At 36.5% G+C, this 21,080-nt stretch overlaps 1 protein-coding gene across 15 annotated transcripts in view; it reads right to left on the bottom strand.

The window, feature by feature from the left end:
• Positions 1-10,358: 10,358 nt before the first annotated feature.
• The window catches only part of CIB2 (calcium and integrin binding family member 2), a 64,221-nt gene continuing 53,499 nt past the window's right edge, over positions 10,359-21,080 (bottom strand). For 8 of the 15 annotated variants that reach the window (XM_068958088.1, XM_068958083.1, XM_068958091.1 and 5 more), the window contains 3 exons: positions 20,438-20,585; positions 19,313-19,508; positions 10,359-11,467 (listed from right to left, as the gene is read on the bottom strand). In XM_068958088.1, coding sequence (XP_068814189.1) covers positions 11,446-11,467; positions 19,313-19,508; positions 20,438-20,585 — 366 coding nt within the window. In that variant the 3' untranslated portion in view covers positions 10,359-11,445. The other 7 variants (XM_068958087.1, XM_068958084.1, XM_068958076.1 and 4 more) reach the window with 2 other exon arrangements.

Consider the following 21,080-nt stretch of genomic DNA (forward strand, 5'->3'; position numbering starts at 1 on the left):
TTTAGCCAAGGAAGTCAAGATTTCTTAGCCTCTTCTCAAGCAATAGGCTTAATTTTCCCCGCTTTTCTCTGCACTGGAGTTCTTAAAGTTCTTAAAGTCCCCAACAGAAGAACGGCAGAAATATCATGTCTACCACCTCTCTGATGAAAATAAGCAAAATAAGCAGAAAATAAGCAATAATGAGAATATACCATAAATATCTGAAAAATTGGTCTGCTTCTCTAACACAGCTATACTTTTCAATGAAAACCCACTGAGTACAGTGGTCTTAATGTCTACAGCTGCACAATCAGAATAAGCCCTAAATTTCCTGGAAAACTTGAAAGACATAAAGCCTAACTTACGGCACTGCATCAGTCCTCTGACTATAAATACATGAGAGATTCATGAGTGAATCTTCAGATGAGACACTGACATTTTCAAATGGATATAAGAAATTTCAAGTTCCTTCCCAGAGAAGACTTGGTTGAAATATGAAGATACCGCTTAAAATATTTACTCTGGCTTTATCATAATTTGTTTCATCAAATGCTTGCTCAGAATTTCTACGGCAGAAGGATGTAGTAGTAAGCCTGCAGCGTCCTCATGTACAAAACGTACTCATCTCAAGCAAGCAAACGAGAAGGGCATGTTAGTTGAGTTCAGTGTATAGTTTTACAGGAAACAACAGCACAGCAAAACTCAGGCATCTGCGTTCTTTATAAAACCTCAGATATTCTTTGTTTAGACCAGTGAAATGAGAAAACTCAAACAAAACAAATATAAGACAAAAATGAACTGAAATGGCTATGGATTCAGTGTCTTTTGCATTTTCCCATAGTCTCAGGGCAAAATTCTGTTTCCTCCTTACTGTCATTGATTAACTAGTCATGTTTGAATGAACTCATTGAAATCAACAGGACATACTACAGATAATGATGCTGTTTAGCACAAGTAGTATGGTACTAGATCTTCAGCTCAAAGAATTAGATGTTCTGCTGGCTGCCTGAATATAGAAATTTAATCTGGCATGATTTAGCTAACTGCAACACTTAAAGAGGAAGGTTAGGATGCTGAGAAAATATATATACCTTTATTGAGGAATGAATCCTCTTTATTTGTGATGAAGGGATTGAATGAATGCTGTGCACCGAGGATGCACAGATGTATCCATTCTTTATTACCCCAAAGTGCCCTTCTTCCTGGTGTTCACTGGTCACTGGAGCCAATTCACTGTAAAAGAGAAGATGTTCCTCTCTCTGTGCTCCATGATTCCTGCCCAGTTATTGGCTGGGTATATGGCCTGCAGTTCAGAGGTTTTGAGAAAGATGACGATTCAAAAATTCATTTGATGACCTATTAAAATAATACTCTTGAAATCACAGTTATACAGAGAATTAGAGGCAAATTTCATAACATAGGTTAATTTTTTGTCCAGAAGTGAACATAATTAAGCCTGAACTGGTCGTAGAAAGAGATGCTTGCATTAAGTTGGAAATACTTAGTACAGTGTTCCTGCAGAACACTGCAGGACTCTGAAATTTTAGTTTCACAAGCTATTCAGAAATGCCCTTTCCAATTTTTATTTTACAGCAAACAGCTTGTTGCTCAGAAGATTTGCTTTCACTTTTTTTCCCAAGGTGCCTTGTGTGTCAAAAGAAACTTGAGTGAAACTGTGGAGTGCCATTTAGATTCCAGCTGAACCTGGAAATCCTTGCCCCCAGGAGTGGAAGCCTACGTATGTCACAGAACATTCACTTTTGTATTACGTAATTATGGCCTGACTTATGAACTTCAACAGAGCTCAAATTCATTAAAATTTCTCAAACTTGGAGAACGTTGCTTATTACACAGACTTTGTTACACAGCTTTCCTTTACTTCTCCTGGCTGCTATTATCAGACATTCCCCCCGAACTCATCTGCTGTATGAATCCAGAATATTTTCTTTCATTTTGCATATTATCTCATCAGGAGTGAGATAATAAAAATACTTGCAGCAAATCTGTTTTCCATCTCTGATAGTGCCTACTTATTAAAGTTCTTCAGAAATAGAACAATTTATCATCTGCAGGCTTTGTTGTTTATGCATTCCATATGGTTGAAGAAAGCAAATTATTTAAGGACCTGATCCAAAGACACCGACTAAGCTGAGTGGGAGTCTTCCTGTTCTTGAGATCAGGTCCTCAAGGCTATCTGGCTGCTACAGAACTACTATAGGGAGAAAAAGAAGTAACTCTAAGCAATTCAGGCTGGACCTTTTGCATTAACAACCTAGTATTTAATTTTGTGAATTTCTTGGAAGAAGGAAAAGACCTCAAAACATAACGTTCTTAAAGTTCTTTGGACTCCAATGATTCACTTACAGGAGATAACTGGAAATGAAAAAATGCTGAAAATGAACCTTGTAGGACTGAATCTTTCCAATAGGAACACTTACTAGCAAATTCTGCAGAAAGCCAAAGTTTAAAGCAGTGCAGTAAGTATGACCCGTGAAACTATAAAGTCCAGTAATATTGTCATTTTTGGGAACAGTGAATTTACAGTAAGGAATTTATCTGTATTTCCTTACAATTTCTGTCTTTAATCATTGGAAGAAGAATAGTCACTGGAATCACCACAAAACAAACAAAACTTTTAAATATCTGAAAAGTCTTATTGAATTTCCTGGAATTCAATTTGTTCCTGAGAATACATGCATTTATTAACCCATTTGTTCAGGCAGAGCAAATAAAGTCTTTCAGTTTCAAAATATTCCTATTGAGGGAATTCTCTCTGAATCTGCAATTGTTTTTTGTATGTGGAATCTTGTATCTGCACAAAGTCCTACTAAAATTAATTGTAGGGTCATTTTCTGAAAATCAAAGTATCCATTTTAACTAAAATCCCAATATTCTTTTTCTTCTCATTGTTTACCAGGCCATAATGACAAAGTTGAACAGAGTCCTAAAAAGAAGATCATTTCCTTTTAAAGGAATCTAGTGAAAATCAATTTACTTCTAAGTGCCATTGAAGTGACCCAATTCAATTACTAAAAAAGGATTAACAATGATCAGTATTAGTTTACTATCAATACTGCCTCCAAGGTGATGTCAGGAGTAGCCTGTAAACATTGAGGACGAGAGGTTTATTAAAAAGCTGTTATCTGCCTTCCACAGTAAGAACTGGGCAGAATACTTTTTTGGACTGACCTGAGAACCATTGCTTGTCAAGAAAACACATACCTGGTACCTGCCTTGTCACAAAGCTTTACCTGAAGGGCCAGGCCAAAGTCTTCATTTAACACCCTTTCAGCAATCAGCTACCATTTTATACAGCTTGCTAGCTTATGTAAACAGATTGCAGGCTCTGCTTGTGTTGAATTGTCCAAGCTGAGATTAAGCTCACACCAAGGAGTCTTCCTATTCCTGGCAGTACTGCTTTCACTTGAGAAAAGTTACAGTAAAAAAAGGAGAAGCCTGGACTTGTGCTCATAACCCTGTAGCAGAGATAAAACACTTTGGCCTACGTTTGCAGGCACATTCAGCCTCAACTTATATGCGCACAGAACTGGAAAGAGTGTGCAAATTAGGGTTTGTATCACCTGGCTCATGAGCACGCATTCGGTAACATGCATGCGAGGTTAATTACGCACTTTAAATACATAGTCCTTGGAAGAAAGGGAAACAGTGTCCTAAGTACAGGTCCCTGTCTTGAATGTGATAGGTCTTGTCTGTTACTGCGTACGTTCATAGAAAAACACAAAACAGTAATTTGTCTTATGAGAGACAATAGCATAATAGAGGACTCTCAATTCCTCCTGCTACTCTTGAAGCTACTTACTGAAGTACTTCACTCTCCGTGGCTCACATGATCGTCTAAAACATGCAGCTTATCAGATAAACACTTAGCAAAAACTTACTCTTCAGAAGCCTTCAGATTTAAGCTGTTCTTATAGAGGTGTCCAGGCTAGCCAGATTCAGAGCTCTATTGACACTTCTAAAAGGAGGAGGATGTTTGGAGCCTGACTTTTTTTTGCACCTTTAAGTCACAGTATGATACCAATAGGAATTAGGATAGACTGTGTTTCACATTCTTTCCACTGACTATATTTCTGAAAGGCGCTTTAAAATTCATGTACAAGTTGAACTGTAAGATCCAGTACATGTGATCTAGCTTTTCCCCCTCCTTTTGTTTGGATTGAGCATTTCACTTTCTTTCTAGGTCACAGACTCATGATGCTTTGTCAGTTGTGAAATCTTGATGGGGATTTTCAAATTTAATTAAATCCATCTTTAGATTACAGGCACTGAGATTATTTTTCCAAAAATATTTAATATAACTATCATAAATATTCAGAAGAGAAAGAGTATTATAGCAATATTTTTATGATTACTTAGAAATTTAGAAAGAAAAGCTATCAGCATCTAAAGCCTCTGGCATGGGAAAATCTCTCTCACGGACATTAATGAGATCAAGAGTGTATATGTTGGCTACTGTTATTACATGTGGACATTTGTCAGTCTCTGTCTAAGAAGAGACTTTGTCAGTCATGCTCAGGACTTTTAGGTAGGTATTTTTTCATTCAGGTAATATAAAGAAATGAACAGATTGTGTTTTTTAATTAATTCTTTGAGTTTAAAATTACCATCATTCAAACATCTTCCAGCATATAATAAATTTTCAGTAACTAAACTACCTCCATAACTTGTTATGACACTAATGTAAGAACTAGGCTCCCCACTGCAATACTTGCCATCAAAATCTTTGCTCTTCCCATTAATACAGGAAAGCCAGATTTTCTTTATGGCAGATTAACACTTTAGTCCCGCATGTTGGGTGCAGTTCTCATTTTCAAGGTGTTCTTCTTTCCTCTGTATAGTTTACTTTGTGTACACATGGGTTTGTTTCTTTTTAGTACCAATTTAAATGGAAACAAGGCTGTAAACATCTATAAATTACAAACTAACAACCCTACACATACTCGGTAGCATCTTTTACAAGGAAATTTTCCCAGCACCTTACTCCTTGAAAGTAACAAATTCTCTCTTTCTACGGGTCCTCTCTAAGGAACACATCTTAATTCTTTGTGAACTAGAATTTTTGATTTGGAGACTAAAATTAACCATAGACTTCGATGCCACTTTGCAATGCCCAATGCTCTTGGGTACTGATCTCTCCAATCTTACAGTTCTTACCAAGCCCTCTCATTTTAACTTATTCCCCACATACACCTGAACATTTACTTACTCTTTTTTGTATTCCAATCATTCTGTTTTGCTTTCAAATAAGCCATTTTCTAAATTGTAACAGGGTGGATTCAATACTAGATGAAATAGTATAACAAAATTTCAAATTCAGAGGTCCTCTCTATGGTGTCAGGTCAATCTGGAATCTTTCCTCCACTGAGTACTTTAATAGCTAACAGGAGATCCTCTCATATATAAGGATCAAGTAACCTTGACCTGGCACTTGTACAGAGCTGAAAGACATGATCTGTGCCCTAGAAAGCTTACAATAAAAACAAATTCACAAATTCTAGTGTTAAATCATATTTAGTCTAGGTAACTTCTTATTTACAGATATTCAAAATTTCATACTGATATGATAAAGTCCTTTCAGCCATAGCAGAATCGTTCTTTCCACATACAGTCTATTAACTGCTATTGCCCTGGACTTTCATTACTCTCTTTGTAAATCTCACACAATCAAATAGATAGTCCCTGCCAGAAACTCTTGTCAAGTTTAGCCTAAACTTTGAATTGTTAAATTAAGAATTACAAAGACAAATTCTACTGCCTAATTGTCCAGGTCACTTTCTATAATGAAAGGAATAAAAGTACTACATTAAGAATAATATATAAAATTCCTCTGCTCTGATGAATGTAAAAGCAGCCAAAGAAAAATACACTGGTGACTGCCTCAAATAAGCCTACCTTCCAGTTAATAGATCCATCATTGACTACTTGCATGAGTTAAAGGCCATCCATTTCAGTAAGCACTGAAGAATCTGTCCCTGTATCTCCTTCCACTTTCTAATGACCAGGAACCAGGTGCAGATTGGAGGATTCTCCATATATGTCTCTGCCTAAGATTAGAATAAATATGGTGTTACTGCACCACTCTCCAGACCTAATGCATACCTAAATTGTGACTTATGCAAGCCTGTAAAACCCTCCATTAAGATTCTTGTAATTTGTAAAGTCACACCTGGAAATAATCAAAGCTCCAAACATACAATGCATAGACATGTATTATATGATAGAGTAACACAAACTCTATGTACAGTTTTCATCAAAAGAAAGGCTATTTACGCTATTTCAATCCCAACACATTTAGGTGTCAAAAATATGCATATATGAAATAACTAATTCCATGGTGGCTACAGCTGGATTGGAAAACTGGATGCCATCTTAGTTGCTTTGGGTAAACAGTATATCAGTGCAGGCAATACTGTAACTACGTGCAAAATAGATATAACAAGAAGAATGGACCTATGTTGAAAGAAGTATTTGCACCTGAGCAAACCTTAGCTGAGAAAACAGATGGAAAAAGAGTAATCCATACTGTAACTCAGCAAAGCACTTGAAGCTGATGTAGCTTGTTTGTCTTTGGTCCTGCAAATGAGAGAGAGTCTGAAGAAAAGGGCAGTAGGGAATTTCATTTGGAGCTCAGACTGTAGAAGCTCTTTTAGAGACAAGAATTGCAGAACTTGCAGTATAAACAAAGGCACTTTCCTGTGTAATGGAAATCTCTCTTAATTCTGCCAAGAACAGTCTCTTCCTTTTCCCCACCAGGGAATTTGATAGTCGCTCTGTGTCATTAACATCTCTACAAGACACCCATAATGGCAAAGCGATACAGAGAAAAAAGTAGAACATCTGTTCACTATGCCTTTCACTTCTGTCTCAAACAAACATCTTTCTAAGGACATCAACAATCATAATTTTATTATGTTTTAATGCCTTCCTCATCAAATTTCATTCCACTGTCTGTCCCATCTGAGGTGTATTGTGCAATAACATTATAAGTTCTTTCTAATCCTGCTGTTATTTCAACCCAAAATTGACTTATTATGGTTCTCTGGTGTTGACAAGTATAATATTTCCCATTCTACACTTGCACTGGTACCAAAAGCTCTATCTCTAGCTTACTTTATATTCTGTTATTTCAGAATATAATCTGAATCTACTCAGGCCTCAAGAATATCAGTTTTTCTTATCTTCTGCAACAAAAACTCTATTTCCTTAACTTTTAAACTACATTATTTTAAGGATTTTTCTTGCACATTTGCAGTAGCCAGTAAAAAAGAGCAAACATCGAAAAGATTCATCTTACTAAAGAGAGAGATGATGTCATATATGGGGTCTTCCATCAGTGTGATGTTAATTCAGTGAAACATTTCTGTTCAGAACAGTGCATCTGACACACGTTGAACATTAAGTGTATGCTTAAGCCTCACTGAAGAGGAAATAGATGGGTCATCATAGACTGAGATGTTTCAGAGCAATCAAAGAGAAAACTGGCTAACAGAAAATATTATGGTAGATAATCTTCAATGCATCACATAATGCACACCTAAAATAATAAAAGTTGAATTAATCCATACTTGTGCTTTCTCACACCAATGCAAGAAACAGATGGGATAATGTGGATCACCTACAAAGACTTCAGTGGCTCTAAGGCAAACAAGATAGCATAATTTATAAAGAATAAGACAGAAAAGAAAGAAAAGAAAGAAAACATTCCATAAACCAACAGTTTGCCATTATCTAGAACAGCTGCGGCCACCATAATTCCAGAGAAGACATGACAGATGAAATAACAATTTTTACAGAGAAAAAAAACAGGAGATGCTCCTATTTCATTTCCCCAAAAAATCAGATGAATATCCAATGATGTTGAAAGACAGTAAAATTGAACAGATAGAATTAAAAGCAGGTTAATCATGAAAGGGAAAAATTAACCTGCTATTCTATCAGATATTTACTATCTGATATAGATTATTTACTATACAGACATAGATTATTTATTATCAGATATTACTGAGATGAGTAATATAACACAAGAAAAAATTGTCTGAAAATTAGAGTATCTGCATATGAGAGAGAACTTGAAATACTATAAAGCAGAAAAATCCTCATTTACTGGGTCACGACTCAACTAGCATGTGTATTAAGAAAAAAATTCTCACGTAGACAAATTATTCTATCAAATCATTGAGTTTTCATGCATCTGTTTCAAAAGGATTTACTTTTGCCCATGGCAAGATTTAATTTCATGAATTTGATCAAATAGAAAACTTCCGGTATAATTATCTGCACTTTTAAATTAGTATTTAAACAACAATTTACATCTTTTCTTGTGTGGCATCACATAGTATGTGTAGCATCATATATTTCTGGGGAATATTGAAAGTTAAATGAAGTCATGACATGCTATAATGTTATGGTGCCACCTTGTGACGGTGCATCAGTGGTGCCTAAAACATGTATCAAGAGACAAAAATTAGCCTGGGGAAAGTCTGTTTCTATATGGTTGTTAGAAACTGCAAGCGATTGTCTGCTGACAAAGAGAAGCATGTGTTTATCAGCTAACAAAAGAACATTCAGCATTTTAAGATTACATTAAAAGAGCATAAGAGAGGACAAACAACTGCAGCAAAAAAACAACTACTTTCCCCAACACAGATCCAATTACAGATATACGAGTTAATTCCACTGAAGTCAGCAGGATTACTGAAGATAAATACGGAAGTAATGAAGACCAGATTTTGGCCTACAGGCTGTTATTGTGAATCCTGTGTTACAGTATTCCCTTAAAACAATGTTAAATGAAAAAATGTTAATAAACATCTTGGTTACTACTTGCTTTTTGACACTGTTTTTCATTCACAGGTACCAGTCCCTTTTTGTCTCTAACATTCTTTTAGTGTCTGTAAGCCAGAGATAACACACACTCACTTAGCTATTTTGCTAGAAGCTTTATATAATATTTTTCCTTTTTCTCTGTCCCTTTTTGATGGCAAATATAGAAATGTTCAAACACGTGCAAGATCTTTTTTGCAGTAATAAATGTCTATACTCTTGCTTTTAAGACCAAAGTCGAATGGTTTTTAAATCTAAATCTCTTCTACTGTTTCAGCTTCTAAATTGCCTGATAGTTCCTTTCCAATAAGTAAGCCTGATTAAACAAACATTAGTGAATTAACAAGATCCTGCCAATAACGTTATAGCAGAAACAGACAGCTGGCTGTTATTTTACCTCATAATATTATCTACATTTGGAAAACATCATGCTGCACTCAATTCACCAAACACTTGCCATAACAGAAGTTTCAGTGGTAAGAAATCTAACTACAGACAACTAAGAAATTGCAAATATATAGCTTACTTGGAAATCTACCCTTGACTTTTTGCCATCATACGGTATTATAACTTACATACTATTAAGTAGGATTATTTTGCACTAGATGCATTTAGAGTATGTATGTCTCCCAGACTCCAACAACATACTACACTGCTAAGGTTTTCATTAGAGGAGATGAATATTGGTCAAAGAAATAGAGTGAGTTAGGATGACCGTATAAATCTCATCCTTTTTGTTCAAATAATCTGACACAGAATCTTGCAACCTGGTCTTTTACAATACATTAATAGTAACCAGAAAAAATTTGTGTCTTGAAAGAAATAAACTACCTCGTTGATATTTCAATGAATAGAAAGTATTTTTAACACGTTCTCTCTTAATGCCTATGTTGTCCAAACTGCTTGAATTCAGCAATACATCTGACTTAACCTGCTTAAAATGAAAATGATTGAGGCTTGAACCTCTGCTCACTCATTCAGAACTGATATCAGGAACTGATTTATATATTAACTTTAACTTGGGCAAATAAGTCAAAGAAAATGCAGGCACTAATTCCTTTAACCAAACAGAAACCAACAGGAGGATGAACTAAAATAAACATATCACTGATAAAAAATACAGTCACTTTGATAATTACAAAAAAGTTAAAAAATAATTGTTATTTCCAACATATATATTTCACTTTCATTATGCTATCTTAGGGAACAGTCAGTCTTGATCCCTTGAATATACAAAATTTCCACTGACACGCTTCATGTACAACTGTATTCCTGGACAAATATTCCTTCCTGATGCATGCTCTGTAGATTTGAACAGCAAGCTACACTGCAAGCTTACCATACTTTAGAGGTTCCAGAGTAGATAAACATCATCATCCCTACAGAAATGGTAAAAGATTAATTTCTCTGCTTTAACAAGTATTTCAATAAGGGTAACACTGTTCAGCCTTTGAAAGATTTAACATTATAGTAACTGGAATAATGACCAGAAAGGAAATTAACACAAGCTCAGCACAAAAATTCTCAGAGCAAGATAAAATCCATCAAAAGTTTTAATTGTGATGACTTTGATACAGAAGCCATGTAAGTGACAGAGCCCTTCTATTGACTGTTAGAACAGTAATACATATATGATTGTCTTCAGGCCCCAGTACCTAATCAATACTGGAATTAAAAACAAAAAGATGCAGCTGTTTTCCAGCTGGAGAGGGAAGAGAAATACAGAGCTGCATTCATGCATTTTATGGGAAAGATTGCATAGCTGATTTAGAAAGGAAAGGTCTTTTTATGTCCTTAGTAGTAGTGCTGTGCTTCTTTAATTTCTTCATGGGTTATAGATGATCATATTCTTCCATCCAACTTTATCAGCCCAGAGTATGAGAAAAAGGCAAGACCTCCTTTGAAAGTAGGGACACAGTTTAAAGTTTCTTAGGAAAGAATGAATCATGTATGCGAATCATATACAAAAGGCAACTACTTCAAGTTTCATAAGGACATGACACTCCATAAAGTATTGGTTGAAGGTAAGCACCAAACCCAGCAACTGCCATTTCACTGACTGAAAAGCAAACCTGGGATGTGGTTGTCTTCAACACTGGGAACTTGATCTTGACTGCAGTTCTTTCACCTAAGATTATTTCCATGCAAGATCCCCAGCTGTATAACACAGTGATAGAGGCATCTCATTATTTAAGGCCCTTGCTTTCTTTCGAAATCTGTTGGAAAAAGTCACCAAAGCTAAACTTTCTGTCAATTCTTTTTTTTTTTTTTTTTTTTTTTTTTGCTTTTAAGAGTAGTATTAAGTATTCATAAATGTAAAAACCATGTGGAAATACCTTTAATAATATTCTGGTTCTGCCTGTGGAAAAAATAACCCCACAACCCAAGAACCAACCATCTTTGCCATAGTGCTTGGGCAGCAGTGGAGCTAAAAACATCACTGTTCCAAATGTCTCGCAGATCAAATGATGTTTCTGACTCTTGACGGACTAGAATTATTTCAGTATTTTTTGCTGAGTTCTAAGAAGCCATGATAGAGGACAAGAGCCTCCAAAGTGCCTGAGATTCAGAAAGGCTGGACTGGCAAGTCGTTTCTGATAACACTGGCTCACAGAAACATCTTCAGATTCTTATGTGGAAAGTACTGCAAAGGAAAAAAAGATTAAGAGATAAAAATACACTCATCATTATGCACAATATTCTCCTTATAGCATACAAAGAAAGGTTCTGGGTAATGAACCAGAATTTCTGTTCTATGTTGTCCTTTATCCCAGTAAGAATGTTTCAGAAAAAGGTGAAAAAACCTGAAGCATATTTTCATCAGAATGATGTAGGGATGAACAGTGGCTCTTTTTAAAATATATTTCTCATTTTGAAAGTTTTTACTTAACAAAGAAGCAAACCTAATACTTAAAATTGTGGATTTACTATAAAGCTTCTGATCTGTCAGAAGAGAAAAATATTTTCAACTTATAATCATACTAGGTTTTTGGTAAAAACATTGATAAATTGATAATAAAACCACTCCATTACTTTTGAAATCCAGTCATGTCATTTCACCCGCAAAAATCCTGCAGTAGATAGTTCCTTGTTCTAGTTTCAGAGTGTGTCAGAAGGGCAATTCTTCACATAAAGTTACACCTTCACATGAAGTTACTTTCAGAAGACTGAACTACTCCAAATGCAAGGATTCCTAATGTTAAGGGATAGGCAGGTCCCCTCAAGAAGGAGGCCAGTTAATCCTCAGGCCTGCACCCAACATGGAGAGTTGTATGGCAGAGTTTCATTTGGAACTTATTACTGTTTTGATGGATCTCTGCTTGGTTTGTGACTGGGATATTCTCTCAGTGTTTCTTCTAAACACTGGCGATATGATATTTACTTAATAATAACACCAAGAAAACTCTAAAAAAGTGATTAAGGCCAGCACTTGCTCCAGCTATATGTCCAGGTTCCTAGCAGTAAGGCTCCTCAGGTCAGGCATAGGCAGAGCATGAACAGAACCAGCGAGTGTACTCCTAAACTTGGACTTCATGTAGAACAACTGTACTAATTGTGATTGAATAATCCAGTAAGGTTTTTCTCAATCCTCCACAGGTTAATTCCCCTGCTTAAACGATGCGTCAAATGCCAATATCTGAAAAAACAGTGAAGCTACTTTGAAAGAAGTGTGCTATGATTTAAAAAAGGCTTTCAGAATATTATTGCAAGTCACTATTCTGGAAGTGTGACTTTTTATTTTTTATTGAAGACCTTACAGTAACTGTTCAGTCAAAGACGTTGGTGTTGCAAGAAGAAAAGGATGCATCTACTAGTAGTCTTGTGGTTTCCTTACCTTTTGTTAGAATGATCAGCAGATACAGGATGGTGATACCAACTTAAAAATACAACTAAAGTAACTTTCTGGTCTTTTAGCACAAAAGTAGCGTATCTGCACTTTCACAAAAAAAGTAGTGATTTAGGACTTCATTTTTCAGAGTGTCTTTATATTTTATCAAAATTGAGTTCCTAGTGTTCCTGCAATGCACAATCCCTAGGTGTAAACTACTGGACTGTGAATTAGAAATTATAATTAAAAGGACTTCAATTTTGATTACACATTGAGATGTATATCCATATACATACATGGGTGGCAAGGCTGGTTAAGTCAGAATGCTTCCTTGCAAAAAGGAAGATTGCATTATAGACCGGTATAAGTGCACAAATTCAGAGTCATTTTAAGACCAATAATATTTCTTTCATACAAAATAATTTATTCCACAACATGATAATGAGATATTGATAACAGCATATGTAAAAATGCAATTTAGCAGAGGAAAGAGGGTCTCAAGCAAAGATCTGGTTTGATGAATTCAGATCACAAATTGGTAAATGGCTTCAGTCTTTACACTGAGCTAAACCTAGACACCAGGAATGGATACTGAGCCTTGAATCCTTCTTTAATAGAATATAAACAAGAAGAACAGTGACTCCTTTTTTAGTTTGTATCATAGCAGGTAGAATATAGATAAACCACTGACATTGAAAATTCTGAATGATCTCAGGTCTCACATCCTTAAAGACAGTTAAAAACCATGGTTGGACAGTGCATTTATGATTACTAGTCATCTGCAGAGCAAATGCAGATCTTGCTAATTTTTCACTAGGTTTAATTTTAGTCCTTAGGAACTAGATAATCTGCATTTTGGGACAGGTCTTACAGGATGCATGTTTCCCATGACATAGCTTCTATTACTTCAGCTTCAGGTAGGACTGCAATCCAGATGTCAACTGTTCTGTGGGTGAAGGCCCATGAAGGTTTCAGGAACAGTGCACCCCCAGTGATGACAGCTTTTTGTTTAATCAATTGTTTCCCCATCTAGTTTTGGCAGCTTCCAGGTGTTACTAATGACATTTTCTTCTCAAATTCCACTTCAAGTTGTTACAGTATGCTTCACCCTCAGGCCTTCAAATAAACTTACACTTCCAGGATGATTTATAAAACAATTTCCTGTGGAAAACATAACCAGTCTTGTAGAACAGAACACTTAGCTAGTGCCAGTTCAGAGTGCTAATGTTTCTATTAAACTTCAAGTAGCTTCTTAACGATAAGAATTTTGAGTGAAATAAGCCTCGTGTGATCAAATTTTCTGAACTAGCAACTGTCACTCTCGTTTACAGCTTACTGAAACTTCTGGGATAACAGTCAACAATGTGTATATCTTCAGCCCTGATCAACAATTAGCAGAATTTTCTTTTGGTCTTTTAAAAAAAAAAAAAAAACAAAAAAAAACCTCAACAGCAGCAGCGCAAATTGAGGAACAGACTTCACTGCATCTTCATTTGTTTGACAGAAGTACAAAGCTTGCAAAGGCTGTCTGTAGAAGATTAAGCCTACACAGGATCATTAAATAAAGGTTTGAGAAACAAATGATGAGATAAGAAAAAAATCACTCAAAGTGCAGTAGATGAACTTCAGCTCATACTAGGTCAAAGCCTGGATCATCGTGCCAAAATGAATGCCTGCTGTATGTACTAAGTATGCATAATAGCATGCCAGCTTATAAAAGCACATATTGAGCTTATGTAGCAAGTGCTTCAAAAAAGGAATATACATTGTTATAGCACTGTGTCCTTCAAAGGTAAAGTAAATATGCCTCCTTAGTAATTTTAACAATAACGAGATTTTATAGCTGTACAGTTCCTACAATAAAAGTTCTCAAGCGTTTGTCAGAAGTCAGGGGAGCACCATTCCCACGTTACAGAGCAAAGGGAGGGAGAAATGTTATATGGCTTATCAGAGATCACCTGCTGAAGCAATGGCAGAGCCAGGGATAAAACTGAAGTGCCTTGTATCCTAAGCTTCCTACCTACTCTTACGACTTGAAGTGGCTTTTGGTGGCGCGAAAGGCTAAAGAACACAATGAGAAAACCTTTATGGCCAATAAGGCAGCTGAGGTATGTAAACTAGTCAACATTTCAAAAGGATCAGATACTAGGTCCCAGTGTGGTATTCTAGAATAAGATATTCAGAAACGTTGATTGCCCGTAGCTTCAAGACAAAGTCTCTGAAAACTACAGCTGCCCAGTATGTTTGATTGCTCATTGGCAATCATTCTCAAAAGTATCCACTGCTATTGTTCCTTGATGTCTGACTTTCAGACCTGCCAAGCATCTGAAAACTTAGGCATTCTTGAAATTAAAATTTGGAATGCATCTAGCCGGCTACAAAAAGTGGAGATATACAAAACTAAATGAAATTATGGCTGTATCTGGACATTGAGGGGTAGGTATTTCTTTCATGCATCTGCTCAAGATTCCAAAAAGGACAATTTTACTGACATGAAAATATGCTTTCATATCTTTTTACATATTAAGATACTTCAGTTTATCACTGGCATATAGGGGTCTTGACCCACTGTTAGGACACTCACTTCCTGTGGTTTGCATGTTCTGTATTATAGTACATGGTAAAACTGCACAGCCTAGCTTGAATACAGTTGCATCCAGCCTATGGTTAAGGCTTAAGAGGGCCATTACAGCTGAAGACATAGAAGTAAGAGAACCAATGGCTGTACATGGAGCTGGAGATAAAGTCAAGATAAAAGGAAACATTGCTTCATCAAATGAATAGTTAATGTGGCCAAGACTGCTATGATATACCTGAAACCAATCAATAAGCAACTGGATTTTAAGTTAGGAAAATGAAGGCAATACTTAAGTGAAATTACTCTCTCTCTTGTACTTCAGCATTACATATAGGAGCCACTTGGCATTTGTAGATGCAACTTTAACACAATGATTTCTAATGGTAACTTGTAAAAGATTTTAGCATTTGATTATAACTTTAGAACTCAGTTTGAGCAAAGGACTGTATACAACTGCCCCACTCCACAAACAAGACAGGGTCCTAAGTTCCCTAGCCACCAGCAATTCAGATGTACTAGGAAAGAAGCTAAAGGGCTGAATACTGGCTGCATTTACCCTCCAAACTAGCCAGGTGTACTCTGTAGGAGGAAGAACAGCAGCAAAGCCTCTGTAGAAGACACTCACTATGTTGCTCACAGCTGACTTGTGAATGATCAAAAACGACATGGTGAGAGATCAGCTAGAGTAACTAAAAACTTGTCCCAAACTGTCACATACTGGCAGGCATTAGCTTTGATTCTGAGAGAACTACCAGAGAGCACTGATCTAGTTCAGTGCCCAGTACGTCCTTGGTGTACCTGTTGTGGCATTAAGATTCAACAGATCCTATTCCAAACGTTAAATCATTATTTCCTTTTAAAATGCAGCATTTGCATGGTATCTCAAAAAGGAGAATAAATGGCTCAGACTATGAGAGGACACCCTACGATGCAGAGCATTTAGCAAGAATATGATTAAGAATACTCTTAACAAATACCTTTACAGAGAAAAGGAACAATAAAAAGCAATAGGGGAGATGCATCAAGTCTTCCATACAAGCTGGTTTGGATAAAAGTAGTCTCATGACCTTGTCATGTTCCTTTCCTGCAGCTGTTAATTCTGGTTGAAGGAAAAAACAAGTTGCAGAAAGCACACATTCTTTTCTCAGCTCTCAGACTTTTGGCATTTACACCCTCATTTTAAAATATAGCTTTCAAGGTTAAAAAACACGTTGCTGGGTTGAACAGTCAGAAGCTCTAAACCAGTGTTTCAGCTAGAAGGTGGAAGAAAACCCTTCTTTAGATCATGTCTCATCTGGAGCTCTTAAGCCTGAGGACTTCAGAGTCAAAGCCTGTGGCCCAACTAATCAAGACCCAGAAAAGAGAGAGATGCCATCATTTGCCCTGAAGTCAGAGATGGAAAGAGTCTGCCTTAAATATACACATCATTCCCTTGTACATTAAGGGGATATCTCGATAACACAAGTTTACCATGCCACAGGCAGGGATCAAAGTATATCAGGTTAAGCCAAGTAACTGGACGATCAGTCTTCTAATATTTGTAGCCTATTTCTTTGAGGAATCAGTACTGTCAGTGATCCCTCCCTGTTTTCTCTTTACCTAATCTATAACAAACTGTTTACCTTTCATGTCATCCCTCTACCTACTCATCTTCTTGTCCTGTTGCATACCAAGCACTTCAGGTCTTTCCGCTTGTTAGTTCCTCAGCTTCCCAAAACAGCACAAGCTCAGAAAAGAAAAATAATTACGGCAGTTGTTCCAGTGGCTGCCGTGGCGAATATTCCCCTCTGCTACTTTCTCAGGAAATGATTGAATTACATAGCAGCTTCAGCTTGGAGTTCTCAGTCAGCAGTTTGTGAGCCTCTGCAGCACAGCAGTAAAGTCAGTCATAGCACCGGCAACCTTTGAAACTACAGCTTATGCTGAGTCTTCAGGGCTGTCTTCGATTCTTCACACTTGATCTGTGCTCTCTGCAAGATTTGTAGGCACAGTGCAGCCTTCACCTTGATTAAAGGAAACTCTACTGACCGCAGCAGCTTCTATATGGAGAATGATATAAAGAAAATATTTTTCTACCTAGAAATATATGTAAATCAAAAATTAGAGTACCTACTCAGTCGAGCCTCTCCATAATGACAATACGCACTTTGTTCCAAATGGGCTAGAGTTAATACACTCGACAAGGCAAGAAACGCCTGATATGCTTCTAACATATAAAAAACATTCATATTAACTCTATAGCATCTCTTCTTGAGTTGATTCTTAGTCAACAAGACTCTTCAGCTGATGCTTCCCAGGGTTCACAGGAAGCAGATCCCCACATTTTATTAGTGGAATCATTCTGTTACAATATGACTTTCCTCAGAGATTTCATTTATTGAAGAAATAACATGAAACTGCTCTGTGTTCTGCAGGACCCTTAAAAGCTGTAAATTACCATTAGCATTAAGATTAGCAGTACAAATTTTGATCTATCTTAATTGTACCTTAATTTTAGCCTTATTTCCTATGGAAATAAAATTTATTCAATCACTCTGAATTTTTAATCCTCTTTCCCAGTAACTTCTGAATCGTTTGGAAGAGTACAACAACATTTGACTGAAAGATAATTAAGTTTCTACATGTTTCATGCAGCTGTGTAAAGAGGAGAGTCTAAGTATTCCATCTGACAGAAAGGCTACAAAGTATTTCCACACCTCATCAGACACCAGAAAACCTACACAGGTAAGATAAGACTAGTGCTATAACTGCAACAAAACTTGAATTAAAATTCCTTCTTAGGTTTCAGCCAGCTAATCAAGAGACACAAATCTACAGAAACTAGAATCTATTTCCAAACATGCCTCCTGAAACAACTTGTTATCATACTGTACACCTGCTTGCAGTCCCAACAATTCTTGCATTATTCATCTTCCCAGACGTTAGAACTTGTCTGTTATTATCAATTATCACTAGACAAACTGCAACACTACCAACTTTAAAACCAAGTGTATGAATAAAGATTTTGGGGGGGCGGGGGGAGGGACAGTTAGCAAAAGGCATTTACTATTAGATATACATGACCCAGACTACAGAATTCAGCAAGTCTGGGGAGAAGTCAGATCCAGGTTTTAGTTTCAGCCTGTTCTCCCAGTGGATTCTGGATTCAAATGTGAGCTCCCAGTCTGGGACTATCTTTCTTTGTTGGCTGGTTTAGTGTAATTTCTTAAAGAGGATCTATCCTTGTATTACATAAGTCACAGTCTGAACTATAAGTTTTTGTAGAATATTTTATTAACGTGTAAAAATGAAAATCTGTGTCGGTTTTAAAAGGTCTTTTAAAATATGAAACACGTAAGAAAAATTCTGCCTTAAGATAACTGGGTTTTGTGTTGAGAGGATTAGGAAGAAACTCAGCAATAAAAATCAAAAGAAATCATTTACTAAAAATGAAAAAAAAACAAACTAGATTAACTGCCAATCCAAGAAAGATTGCAGTAATTATTTTAATTGATATTCTGCTACTGGCATGAACCATACTGCTGAAATGGCCTCTAAATTTCGCCTTTCAGGACAAATGATCAATGTACTTCCATGTGTATTTGTAAGATCTATGCAATATTTTAGGCAAATTCAAATAATCCATGTAACCTTTGCTAATAAAGTTATATTCACTATATTAGATATTTTCCATTAAGGGGAGAAAAAAGGAACTTAAATCTGCCATGACACTGAACATCTGAAATCTTGCAAAAAAAATCCCAAAGCATAGGACAGGTCCCTTGTCAGATAGCACAGATCCTTGCTAAAGGCTGCAGAATAATATAATTTTGAGCTTCTAGTAGATGAAAAAATTTCCTAAAGAAATCACACAGGTAGGGGAGATGATTAAAAGTCACTGAGCTCTTAATCTTCAAATTAGGAGACAACTGGAACACACTCTAGAAAAGTAAATTGAGTCAGGGTAAGAAATCATCCTCTAGTTCTCTGGGTTATGTACTTATGTCAGCTGCTTCTTATATTACAGTACACACAGTGGATATCCTAAAACAATACCTGAAAAATACGCAAACAGAGAATCTTTTAAAGATAAATTCTTATACCTGAGAAAGTCCGGTGCTTTGGAAATCATGTTTTCAAAATCTGCAAATCCTAATTTCCCATCACCATCCATATCAGCTTCTTCTATCACTTTCTCACAAACTAGCGTGATTTCTTCTGCTGTTAGCTCTTCTCGGGTCAGCTTATTGAGGGTTTTTTCCAGGTCTGATTTACAAATGAAGTTATCTGTGTTAAAATCTAAACAGTAAAACAACCAATGAAAAGATCACCAACAACTCGGATGCGTTTATTTCAAACAAAATGGTGCACAAAAGAGTAGTTAACAAGCCCCATTAACTTTTGACCTTATTCCCTGAAATCTTAGGAACAATAGTAACACTGTTCACCCTTTCTATAGCATTTGCTTTTCCACAGCAGGATGCAAGCAAAGCTTGGATTTAACTTCAGAGAAATTCTAATTTTAACCAGAGATAGAGCATTTCCTCTGAAGTTCAAATTGCTTGGTCAACATCTGCATTCTCTAGAAGCACTTCGCATTGAATTTTTCTGGCAAATTAAAATATTGATGACAAATATTATAACATTTGCTTAGATCCCACAAGACAGGGCAGCTCAGTAAAAAGCCTAGGAAACGTGCAAATCATAAGACAACATACTTTCTTAGATATCAGTATTAGCAAATTCCTTTCTTTGCAGTAAGAAATCAAGAAAAAGTGAAGGCATTTAGTGCTTTGCCAGATTGAGCTTTTGTTTCCCATGATGCTAGAACTTTTGCTAGGTTGCAAAAGGGGATGGAAGGGGAATAAAAAAACAAAAAACAGGATATCCACTCAGAAAGTGTGAATTGCCTCTCTAGCTATACTGTGGACTCACTACAAATATGTATCTTTTAGTTTGTCCTTCTGCCTATATTTGTAGAAGCAACCTCAAAAACTATGTTTAACATGATAGCACTTTGATCACACTCTTCACAGTACAAAGTAAGCTTAAAATTAAACCAGTATCCTGTGGGCTGGACCAGAATGAAGAATTCAGTTCTTAAAGTAAGAAGGGCTCTTCTTTGATTTTCTTTAAAAACGCAGCTGACCATGTAACAAAGCTTCCTCTTATACTAAAGTTAACATAAATTAATAGAGCCATTTAGCTTCTGCATCCCAGTACTCTACCATAGATCTTGAAGGCATAGATTGCTTTAAGCTCTCTGGGAGCCATTTCACTGAGCACAGAGAACATGTCCACAAAATCATTGAAGCTGAGGCTCCCTTCTCCATCTTCCGAGAAAGATTCAACAATCCTTTCCTTGAAGGGATTCTCCTGTGAAAAGCAGATTAAGAAGAAAAAAATTTGATTTTTTATGCATTTGGAACATCAATAAAATGGCTGACTCCCTCATCATAATTAAGAACATTTAATTCCCTGGATGGCGCTTTGAAGACAGCCTTTTGAAGGCAACTTCCCTCCCTCCCCCCCCCCCCAACCCATACATCAAAAATGTTACATTCGTATGCTCTGGCACAAAGCGTGAGTAGCACATGCTGCAGTACAGTACCACTTCTAGCCCAGTTTTTCTCAGCTCTGTTGTTACTCTTCTCTATAAACTGGTGGTGGCCTCGTTTCCTCTGTGTGGAACATGTGCTCCATTAATGTTAGGTTAAAGTTACTATGAGCGTGAAGATCATTTGCATATAACTGGTCCCTGATAGGTTGTCAGACTGACACAGTTAGGAGGATTAGGAGATGTTCTTCTGTACGGTCTTATGAAATATATCACTGTCCATCACGTCCCACACACACCACTGTTGTGTGCCA

This window comes from Struthio camelus, chromosome 12 (genome assembly GCF_040807025.1).
Source record: "Struthio camelus isolate bStrCam1 chromosome 12, bStrCam1.hap1, whole genome shotgun sequence".
Taxonomy (NCBI): domain Eukaryota; kingdom Metazoa; phylum Chordata; class Aves; order Struthioniformes; family Struthionidae; genus Struthio; species Struthio camelus.